General features: G+C 38.1%; 1 protein-coding gene across 1 annotated transcript; it reads left to right on the top strand.

Annotated features, from left to right (window-relative positions):
* Positions 1 to 500: 500 nt before the first annotated feature.
* Positions 501 to 4,390, top strand: LOC142168906 (uncharacterized). The gene is made up of 6 exons (XM_075230081.1): positions 501 to 981; positions 1,109 to 1,192; positions 1,658 to 1,875; positions 2,805 to 2,879; positions 3,309 to 4,083; positions 4,167 to 4,390. Exons 1-6 carry the CDS (start codon positions 501 to 503, stop codon positions 4,388 to 4,390), a joined length of 1,857 nt encoding a protein of 618 aa, XP_075086182.1.
* Positions 4,391 to 11,599: the final 7,209 nt, after the last annotated feature.

Raw genomic sequence — 11,599 nt, 5'->3', positions numbered from 1 at the left:
CAAAACACACTCGAACCCCTCAGGACCACATCCAATCATACCAAAAAGTACAAATACATTAACCACACTTATTCAAAGGCTCAAAACAGCCACAGGAACATCACAACAAAGAGTTGAGGCCCAAACCAAATAGAATTTCTCTTAAGTTGTTAAATCTTCGTTCTTTCAAAGGAGTGTTCGAATCACACTTACACACATCGGATTACTTCCAAGCTTTGCACACAATTTCAATGTCTTCACCTGAAAATGAACTCACATGTCTTATTGCACTTGACTGACTCTTTTCTATGGCACAAAAGACTATAGAATGTTAGTTTTCTATGCTAAACAAATTAATTTCCAAGGACCTGGTCCTTGGGTCGGCCAAGTCAAAATTCAGGGAAGATAAAGTATGTGATACTTGTGTTAAAGGTAAGCAGGTCAGATCATCATTCAAATCCAAGAAAGTGGTAAGTACCTCTCGATCTCTAGAACTAATTCCCATAGTCTTATGTATATCAATGAGGGTTCAGAGTAGAGGCGGAAACAGGTATGTATTTGTAATTGTTGATGATTATTCGAGATTAATATGGACCATATTTTTGGCAACCCAGGATGAAATATTTGATATGTTTGTAACTTTTGTGAAGAAACTGCAAAGAAATATTAACAGTTATGTAGCTTGCATTAGATTTGACCATGGAACTGAATTTGAAAATGTTAACTTCCTTGAGTCCTATGCTGGAAATGGTATAGATCATAATTTCTCATCTCCTATGACACTACGACAAAATGGTATTGTAGAAAGAAAAAATAGAAATCTAGAAGACATGGCCAGAACTATGTTAATCGGTAGTGGTCTTCCTATGACCTTTTGGGCTGAAGTTGTGAACACTGCATGCTACATCATAAATAGATGCATGATTAGGCCAATAATTGATAAGACCCCTTATGAATTACTTAAGGGAAGAAAATCAAATGTAACCCACCTAAGAACTTTTTGTAAGCGAGTGTTCTGTACACAACAATGGCAAAGAGGATATAGGAAATTTTGATGCTAAAAATGATGAGGGTATCTTTCTGGGTTACTCACTACATAGTAAAGCTTATAAATTATACAATAAAATAGCAAAATGTGTTGAGGAAATTATTCATGTAATCTTTGATAAATCTAACCTTTTGGCTGAGAAAGGTACACATGTTGCTGATAATGGTGAGTTTGGCCCGGATAAAAATAATGAGGAACGAACAAACCATGAACTCCCAGAGGTTGCTGCAGAACAGGATCAAGAACCATGTCCTCCAAAACTTTTTCAGGATGTATCACATATAGGGGGAACAACCCAATAAAATCAAGAAGAAAGAGTAGCACCTGGTTCCAATACTGATCGTGAATGAAAAACTGGGATTCAAGGTTCTCATACTAGGGGAAACATCTAAGTTACCACCCTCTGATAAATATTTATGCACCAGTTAACTCCGAAATGGTGACAAGATCAAAATTCAGAAATATGATTGCCTTTTCAGCTTTATCCATGGAGGAGCCTAAGAACATCAAAGAAGCTCTTGGAGATGCAAAATGGATCGTAGATATACAAGAGAAACTAAATCAGTTTGAAAGAAATAAAGTCTGGCACCTGGTTCCCACTCCAAATGACAGAATAATCATTGGAACTAGGTGGGGTATTCAGGAAAAAGCTAGATGATCAAGGAAACATTACCAGGAATCAAACAAGATTAGTTATACAAGGTTACAATCAAGAAGAAGGGATTGACTATGATGAAATATTTTCTCCTCCTGGCAAGAATGGAAGCAATACGCATGCTCATTGCCTTTGTATCATACAAGGGTTTCAAACTGTATCAAATAGATATGAAGAGTGCCTTCCTAAATGGGTATTTTAATTCTTCCAAAGCGAGAGTCATTTTTTCAAATCCATCCTGAACCGCTCGAAAACCAAAACCGACCATACACATAAGTCATAATACATATTATGAAGCTACTCAAAGTATCAAACCACCGAACGGAATGCTAAAGCTCAAAACGACCGGTTGGTCGTCACAAAATTAAGAACAACAAACTGCTCAATGCTACAAATAAAGGTAAGGACCTAGCTACTGACATACAGGATAAACTTGAAAGTGAACTAAAAGAAGTTGATAACAAACTTCTAGTTGAATCTGAAAACAGCTAGGATACTTCAAGAAAACCTAGATAGGGCCAAGTTTGAATTAAAAAAGAACTTCAAATAGACCAGGTCTTTCCAAATAATGTTCAACATGCACGAAAACCACAGTAATAACAAAAAGGGTCTAGGACATGCTAAGTCAAAGACTCCATACAATACATATAGCAAGTATGTAGACATCCCTGACTATCGTCTTTGCACTCACCGTGGAAATAATGGACACTTCAAAGGAACACGCTCATCCAGAATCCAAGCAAGCTAAACAATGTTTGCATATGTCGAGAAAAGAAAAGTAGTGAAACCTGGTCCTTCAATAAAAGGTAATAAACTACCAGGATGGACTAAAAAGAATTTTATTCATCCTTCTACTCAAAGAAAGGAACCCAAGCTTATTTGGGTTCCTAAAACTAACCCATGAATGGGTTAGCAGGCTAAGGTGAGAGGACGTAAAAATTGGTGGTATGTTGTCAGTGCTTGCTCGTGCCACATGATCAGAATAGAAAACAGTTTCTCTCACTAAGAGCCTATCAAGGAGGGAGTGTGGGCTTTGAAAATGATAGAAAAGGGAAATATAATTGACATAGGTAATATTGGTAATTCACACTCTCATACTATTGATAATGTGTATTATGTCAGGGATTGAAGCACAGTTTGTTGAGTGTATCTCAAATGTGTGACAAAGTGAATTGGGTTCTCTTTACCTTTAAAACCGTATGGTTACAAATGAAAACTCTAAAAACTTGGTTATCAAAGGGAAAAGGCACAAAAATGTTTGAAAAGATGACATCGTGTCTTCACCTGAAAATGAACTCACATGTCTTATTGCACTTGATAACTAACTCTTTTCTATGGAACAAAATACTAGAGCATGTTAGTTTTCTATGCTAAACAAATTAATTTCCAAGGACCTGGTCCTTGGGCTGGCCAAGTCGAAATTCAGGGAAGATAAAGTATGTGAGGTAAGCAGGTCAGATCATCATTCAAATTCAAAAAGTGGTAAGTACATCTCGGCCTCTGGAACTAATTCCCATGGTCTTATGTGGATCAATGAGGGTTCAGAGTAGAGGCGAAAAGAGGTATATGTTTATAATTGTTGATGATTATTTGAGATTGATATGGACCATATTTTTGGCAACCCAGGATGAAACATTTGATATGTTTGTAACTGTTGTGAAGAAACTGCAAAGAAACATTAACAGTCATGTAGTTTGCATTAGATTTGACCATGGAACTGAATTTGAAAATTTTAACTTCCTTGAGTTCTATGCTGGAAATGGTATAGATCATAATTTCACTTCTCCTATGACACTACGGAAAAATGGTATTGTAGAAAGAAAAAATAGAAATCTAGAAGACATGGCCAGAACTATGTTAATCAGTAATGGTCTTCATATGACCTTTCGGGCTGAAGTTGTGAACACTGCATGCTACATCATAAATAGATGCATGATTAGGCCAATAATTGATAAGACCCCTTATGAATTACTTAAGGGAAGAAAACCAAATGTAACCCACCTAAGAGCTTTTGTAAGCAAGTGTTTTGTACACAACAATAGCAAAGAGGCTCTAGGAAATTTTGATGTTAAAAATGGTGAGGGTGTCTTTCTGGGTTACTCACTACATAGTAAAGCTTATAAATTGTACAATAAAATAGCAAAATGTGTTGAGGAAATTATTCATGTAATCTTTGATAAATCTAATCTTTTGGCTGAGAAAGGTACACATGTTGCTGATAATGGTGAGTTTGGCCCGGATGAAAATAATGAGGAACGGACAAACCACGAACTCCCAGAGGTTGCTTCAGAACAGGATCAAGAACCATGTTCTCCAAAACATTTTCAGGATGTATCACATATAGGGGGAACAACCCAAGAAAATCAAGAAGAAAGAGTAGCACCTGGCTCCACTACTGATCGTGAATGAAACACTAGGATTCAAGGTTCTCATACTATGGGAAACATCTAAGTTACCACCCTCTGACAAATGTTTATACACCAGTTAACTCTGTAATGGTGACAAGATCAAAATTCAGAAATATGATTGCTTTTTTAGCTTTATCCATGGAGGAGCCTAAGAACATCAAAGAAGCTCTTGGAGATGCAAAATGGATCGTAGATATACAAGAGGAACTAAATCAGTTTGAAAGAAACAAAGTCTGGCACTTGGTTCCCACTCCAAAGGATAGAATAATCATTGGAACTAGGTGGGGTGTTCAGAAATAAGCTAGATGATCAAGGAAACATTACCACGAATAAAACAATATTGGTTATACAAGGTTACAATCAAGAAGAAGGGATGGACTATGATGAAATGTTTTCTCCTCCTGGCAAGAATGGAAGCAATACGCATGCTCATTACCTTTGTATCATACAAGGGTTTCAAACTATATCAAATAGATGTGAAGAGTGCCTTCCTAAATGGGTACTTGAAAGAGGAAGTGTTTGTGCAACAACCTCTAGGATTTGAAAGCCATGACTTCCTAGATCATGTGTACAAACCGGACAAGGCATTGTATGGTTTAAAACAGGATCCAAGGGCATGGTAGGAAAGACTGTCAAAGTGTATCCTATATAATGGGTTCTCACGAGGAAAAATTGATAACACACTGTTTTTACTAAAAAGTGGCAAGAACATGCTGAAAGTGCAAATTTATGTGGATGGCATCATTTTTGGAGCCACGAACGAATATCTTTGCAATGCATTTGCTGAACTAATGGGAAGTGAATTTAAAATGAGCATAATGGGAGAATTAAGTTCTTCCTAGGGCTTCAAGTCAAGCAAACAGAAAAGGGAACCATGATACACCAACATAAGTACATCAAGGAGTTACTCAAAAGGTTTGATATGGACAATGCTAAAACAATTGACACTCCAATTGCTACAGTAACCAGGTTGGATAAGGATGAACTCGGTACACCTGTTGATGAAAAAAAGTACATGGGTATGATTGGCTCCTTGCTCTATTGGACTGCAAGTAGACATGATATTGTGTACAGCGTGGGGTTGTGTGAAAGATTCTAGTGTGGTCCAAAAGAATCGCACTTGAAGGCCGTTAAAAGAATCCTGAGATACCTCAAGGGTACTCAAGACCTAGTTCTCTGGTACCAAACTGGAGACTTCTTCAAATTGATTGAATATGCAAATGCTGACCATGCTAGGTATTTGGTGGACAGGAAGATTACATCAGGAATGGCCCACTTCCTTAGGTTGTGCTTAATCTCATGGGCATCTAAGAAATAAAATTCAGTAGCCCTATCTACTATTGAAGCTGAGTATATAGTTGTTGCATAATGTTGTGTTCAACTACTATGGATCAAGCAACAACTGAAAGACTGTGGGGTAATGATTAAGAAGATCCTCATATTTTATAACAATACAAGTGCTATGAATATTTCTAAGAACCCGATTCACCACAAGAGAACCAAACATAATGATATGAGGCACTACTTCTTGAGAGACAATGTTGAGAAAGGTCATATGTCCATAGAGTTTTGAAAGACAGAAGATCAAATTGCTGACGTATTCATCAAAGCTTTGAGCATGGATCACTTTGAAAGAAACCGCTTGGAGCTTGGTTTAATCAAGATGGACTAGAACATTATTGACTTCCCTAAATGATTGGCTATGTTTTAATAATTTTTTCAATGAGTAAATATGTTGGCCAATGTCTAATTAGTCTTATACTATAACAGGTATGAACGCATCACATTGACTTTAGGGCATGGATGAGTAATCTAATGGCAAGAGTCTGGACAAGAAATGTTTTCACAGCTAGGATTGAGGAAATAAGTCAAAAAACTTAATTGTTTGACACAAAGGTATGTACCCCATCTCTAATTGATTATTGTACTTAACTGTTAAACTGCCACATCATCAGGTTCCCACTCACTCTGCTTGTACTCTATGAACCAGCCTCTCTAATCTTAGGAAGTTAAAAGTGGATCAGGTTCCAAAACGGTCAAGTCATAGGGTAATCATGATTGACTCCAATTCGCGTACAATCAGGAACAGTTTCCTAAACTTTCTGCATATGTCTCTGCCGCTTATTTAAATCACCTAACTACCACTTTTCAAATTTTGAAATGTGACAGTTACCCCTTCTCTCCCATTTTGAGCCAACTTAGGATCAATTAAAAGGAAAAATCAAGGCTAAAAATTATCAAGTCATTCGCTATAAAACCCTCTCATCTCTTCATTCCCCTCTAACATGATCAAAACCTATAGGAGAAATTCCCCATTTTAAACATAAAGAAAACCCTAGTTCTCTTCTTCTTTTAGAATCAAACTGCAATGATGAACTCACCTAGAAACGTTCCCTCCAAAATTCCTATCAAAAACCCTAACCCAATTACACATGTTCCCACAACCACCCAAGTCGAATCTGTCTAAGAACAATCCACCCCACCAAAAGCCTCAAAGTCTTTTGTTGAATTGGTTGATTATTCTGACGAAGAGGAGAGTGAAGGATCTGAGGGTGGAAATCGATTTGTGGAGGGGCCACAAATTAAGGGGGAAGCAAACATTGAATGAGAACAAAAGGTTAGTACTACACAGGCAGAGAAGTTGCCGGTGAGAAATCGAATAAGGAATGGGATGTTGGGATTCATGAAGATATAGTGGAGGCTAGTGAGTTGGTAATAGAAAACGAGGGTGATGAAGTTGCTGATGATGTGAGTAAGGAAAAACAGGAAGAGATAATGGGAGAACTAGGGGGAGTGTTAGTGCTGGAGTAGAAGCACAAGAAGCCCGTGGACAAAAACCAGGTTCTTCTGCTGGTGAGGGAGAACATATTGCAGTAGGAGTTGTTGAAGTGGTGACTAGGCAAGAGGCAAGTCAGGTTCAAGAACCTTGTTCTTTGAACGCTGACCCAGAAAATTCGAGTCCTATTATTGGACTAACACTGAGGAAGAAGAGAGAAAGGAAGGAGAAGCAGAAGTTGGGAAAGAGAGTAGCGATGACAGTGATGATAAGGGCCTAGTAGACTTGATTGACCGATGAAGGAGAGAAGACAAGCTGAGGAGAAAACCATCCCCACAGGGTGAAGGCTTTCATAAAGAAAGCAGTCATACCTGTTGCGTCTGTCAATTTAGGGGGGAAAAACACTTGTAATAAGAGGGAAAAGTAAGGCAGCGCTTGAGAAAACCCCGGAGGAGATCAAGAAAAAGAAGAATGAAAGAGAGGGGTTCAACATCACCACTCAAATCGGAGGGTCACAATACGCACTCGGATGTTACTTATCGAGCACCACCACAAAGTACATTAAAAGCATAACTAACACCCATAAGTGGGCCGCAAGGGCCGCCATGAGACAATATAAATAAAACATAAAGAGTACTCGACAAAGAACGACCCCAAAATGATATACAAGTTTATATACATGAGGCATGCTAGCCTACATGGACTCTATGACCATCAATACACATAACATCTGTCTACAAGCCCCTAATGAGTACATAAATATCATAAGGTCAGGACAGGGCCCCACTATACCCAAAAATATACCTATATATGCAACCATCATACCTACCAGTTCATTAGACAGCTCCGGAAGAAAGGAGCGTGACAACCTTCAGTTGAGTTGAGTCACCTATTATGAAAGTATCATTTGAATCTCTATCTGCGGGCATGAAATGCAGAGCCCCAACAAGGGGTCACCAGTACGAAAGATGAACTGAATATGTAAGACAAGTAAAGCACATAAATAAAAGATGAAATACGAAGGAAGAGTACAGAAGTCAACCTGAAACTCCTAACAAGCCTCTGAAGGCATACACTGTCACAATCATGGATATGTATGCATGTCTGTGAAAACCAAGCCACTAAACGGGGCCATATAATATAGTATAAAACCGCTCTTTGGGGCATATCATGTCATATAATAATGCACCCGGCCTCGAAGAGGACTCAGTCATACCCGGCCTTGAAAAAGACTCGGTAATATCTCATAACATATCCAGCCTCAAAGAGGACTCGGTCGTACCCGGTCACAAAGAGCTCGGTAATACCCAACTGATCAATGATTGCATAATAGGTGTCGTACCCGACCGACTATAGTGCGGCTCGGTAAAGTAAAACAGATACATATATATAAGTGCAATGCAAGCAATGAATCTAAAGGGCCTTATGGATCCGATTAGAGCGACTCAAGGTTGTTATCCTTCGATTATCGTTATGTAACTATGTTTGTATCAATTGTCCAAGAGTCAACAATGATCATAAAAAGACTTAAGATTCAAATGCTATCAAGGGGGGAAGGGATCTCGACAAAGAACAATAAGAATCATGAACTATAACAATATGAAACAATGAGGTTCGCAAGCTTTAATCTTGAGAATAGAGTTCCTTTTGAAGTAACGGCGTTATAGTTACGTTCTTTATAGATCATGCCAAAAGAAAGAAAGAGTGAGACTTAACATACCTTTTTGGTTTACTTAAGGACTCAACGTATATCTTCTTGAAGACTTCAATCTACATTAAGACGGTAAAACTTGTAGTTAATGCCATAGAAGGAGTTACAAACATGTTTCTAAGCTAGTAGGTCACTTATAAAAAATCGGACAGCATCTCCCCTATAAAATTCCACTTCTATAAAATAAAAACCATCACCAAAGTAATAGGAATAACATCAAAAATAACTTATACAAGATACTACATAAAGAACCAGCCGAAAACTAGCTCAAAAACCTTTCAAAACAGTCCCATATGCTCTAGCACCTCAACCTTCACTTCAAATTCATAGTTTCATATGTTTCTTTCATCAATTCACTTGACAAACATAGAGACATGCATAAAAACACAAACCATACAATAATCAAGTTATTTTCCTCAATTTGAAGCCATATCAACACACACACACACACACACACACACACACACACACACACACATATATATATATATATATATATAGCAACTGATTTGTTTTAAGATAACAACATCTCTTCCACTTTCAAGTGTTATCTTGTAATTTTTTCCTCCAACACCATGACCAACATGCGATTAACCTTAAACACAACCAAAAGGCTGTTAATCATACCTTAGGCAGTAGATAAAATTCAAACCCTAAGATTAACTTAGCTCACCATCATCCTTCTTCACATCACAACACCATAGAGGGGTTATTCTCCACCTTTGGCTAACTTTGATGTTGGATTATGGAGTATTTTTTTAGAATTTGTTTAGAGCCTTGGGGGAACTATTTGGGAGGGTTAGAAGAGTATGAGGATGGAAAGTGGTCGAAAAATAAGAAAAGCTCATCCCAAAAATAAGATAAAAATAAATGAAGGTCGGCCACCGACCAAGTGGGTCCTACAAGGGCTGCCTACACAGTCTCGTAAAAATGCGAATATCTCTCTACTCCGATATTGTATTGACGAACAGTTTTATACGTTGGAAACTAGACTCGTAGTGATTCAATTTGGTATGTGGATCTCATATAAATCCAACTATATTTATAAAAAAGCTCAGTGATATTAGACCAAAATTTCAGTAAGATTATGAATGTATCTTGTGATAACTTTTGTTGACTTTTATCTTACAACTTGTTTGATTTCAAAACTTAACATGCGAATATTATATGATTCAAATAACTTAAAACATCCCAAGATGAAAGTATAGGGTGTAACATTTAGATTAATTGACGAGTCTATTATGGAGGAAGTTGATCTTATGAGCAGAGAAGATGAGGAGGAAGAAGAGGGGGAGGAGGAGGAAGTCCTTCTTCAAAGAAAAGGGAAGAAGAAGGCTGAATCATCTTCAGCTACTCCCAAGGAAAAATCTGCCAAAAAGAGAAAGGTTGCAGTCTTTGAACCAGAAGTGAAAGGAACCAATTCCAAACGCAGGAAACAAGCTTAGAGAAAAATTGCTATTGTTAGCAAAGAGGAGTAGTTTGCTATGTTGATAATGTTGAAGGGTGTGGTAAGTAACCCTGCTGTGGTGAACTTGTTTGGAATGAAGAACTTGATGGAGAAGTTGGAGGTCCAGGGGTGAACGCACTTGTTTCTTTGCTCACTCCTAGTCATGTATGGTGAAATAATGCTTCAGTTTTACAAGAACTTCAAAGTGTTGGAGAATGGAACAGTCAGGGGAGTGGACATGCTAAGATTCTGGGAGAAATTATGAATGTTCCAGTGGAAGGTTTTGACACGTACGTGAAGCGTGAGTGGCCTGAGTTGGGGAAAAAATAAGATGCCATGTACTTGGTCAACAAGTACACTCAGAAGAGGGAGAAGCGGACTGCTAGGTAGGTAGGAAAGGGGGAGATTGAACTGATTCACAAGCTGTTGTTCCAGTTTGTGAACAAATGCTTGTTGCCTCGTTCAAAAGGAGGTATGAGACGACCTACTTGAATTTGGCAGCGATGGAGGTCCTTGATAAGAAAAGACCAATCAACCTCCCATGTCTGATGTTGAAACATATGGCAAAGGTTGCGGTTAAGGAAATGGGTACTCATGCTCTGCCCTATGGATTTCTGTTAACTAGGGTGTGAGCACTTTAAGCTTCCCCTCACAGGTCCTAAAAAGGGAACGAAGAAAGACATGCTTCATGAGGAGACTCTGAGATAATGTGACTATATTGCTCGACCACCTGGAACCAAAAGCAAGAGTATGGTCATTAACCTACTAGAGGAATTGATTGCTGCCACAAAGGAAAAGGAAAAGGAAAATTCGGAGGAAGAAACTGCCTCACTGAAGGAGGAAAACATGAGGCTGAATGAGGAAAAGAAGAAAGTACAAAAAGCCTTTACTTCTAGAATTGATAGGCTTCTGGGGATTATCCAAGGAAAACCCTCTTCCAGCAAAAAATCTGCCCCTCAGTCCTCTTAGGTCCCCTTGCCCTTAACCAGTCCTTTGTCTGGCACCCTCTCTATGACCGATGTCTGGATTTGTTATTTTTTTAAGTTTGAATGTTGTTGGCAGTTTGACGGATTTGTTCAACCGTCTTTTTGTTTGTGCCCTTTTGGGCTTAATGTGGTACATAGCATGAATTATGAGAAATTAAAAAAAATTTCTGACTTTTGGCAAAATTATGTGTTTGGGCTAACTTTTAACTTGCTTACTCATGTATGCTCCTAATGATATGTACATGTTAGTGTAGCCCCAACAGCCATGAGTTTTACATTACTACATTCTCTTATTAACCTTACTGGCTTATTGTTTTTTCGATGATGCTAAAAGGGGAAAGTTAAGTATATGCTTAATCTATAAATCTCTTGAATGTCACGTGGGCTAATAAAAGAAAACACTCTTAAGTTGTCTATGTACAGGTTCTATAATGAATTATGCCTAGCTATCTTTAGTGTTGCGATGAATAGAAGGCGAGTCCCTTACACTTGTGCTAACATAGACAACTTGAATAAGAGTGTTGTAAATGAAACTGGTTCTTATGCTTAAGATTGATAAAAAAATCGAGCAAGCTGCTGACTGGTTTGC

Source organism: Nicotiana tabacum, chromosome 14 (assembly GCF_000715075.1).
Source record: "Nicotiana tabacum cultivar K326 chromosome 14, ASM71507v2, whole genome shotgun sequence".
Classification (NCBI taxonomy): domain Eukaryota; kingdom Viridiplantae; phylum Streptophyta; class Magnoliopsida; order Solanales; family Solanaceae; genus Nicotiana; species Nicotiana tabacum.
This window is presented reverse-complemented; position numbering and strand designations above follow the sequence as displayed.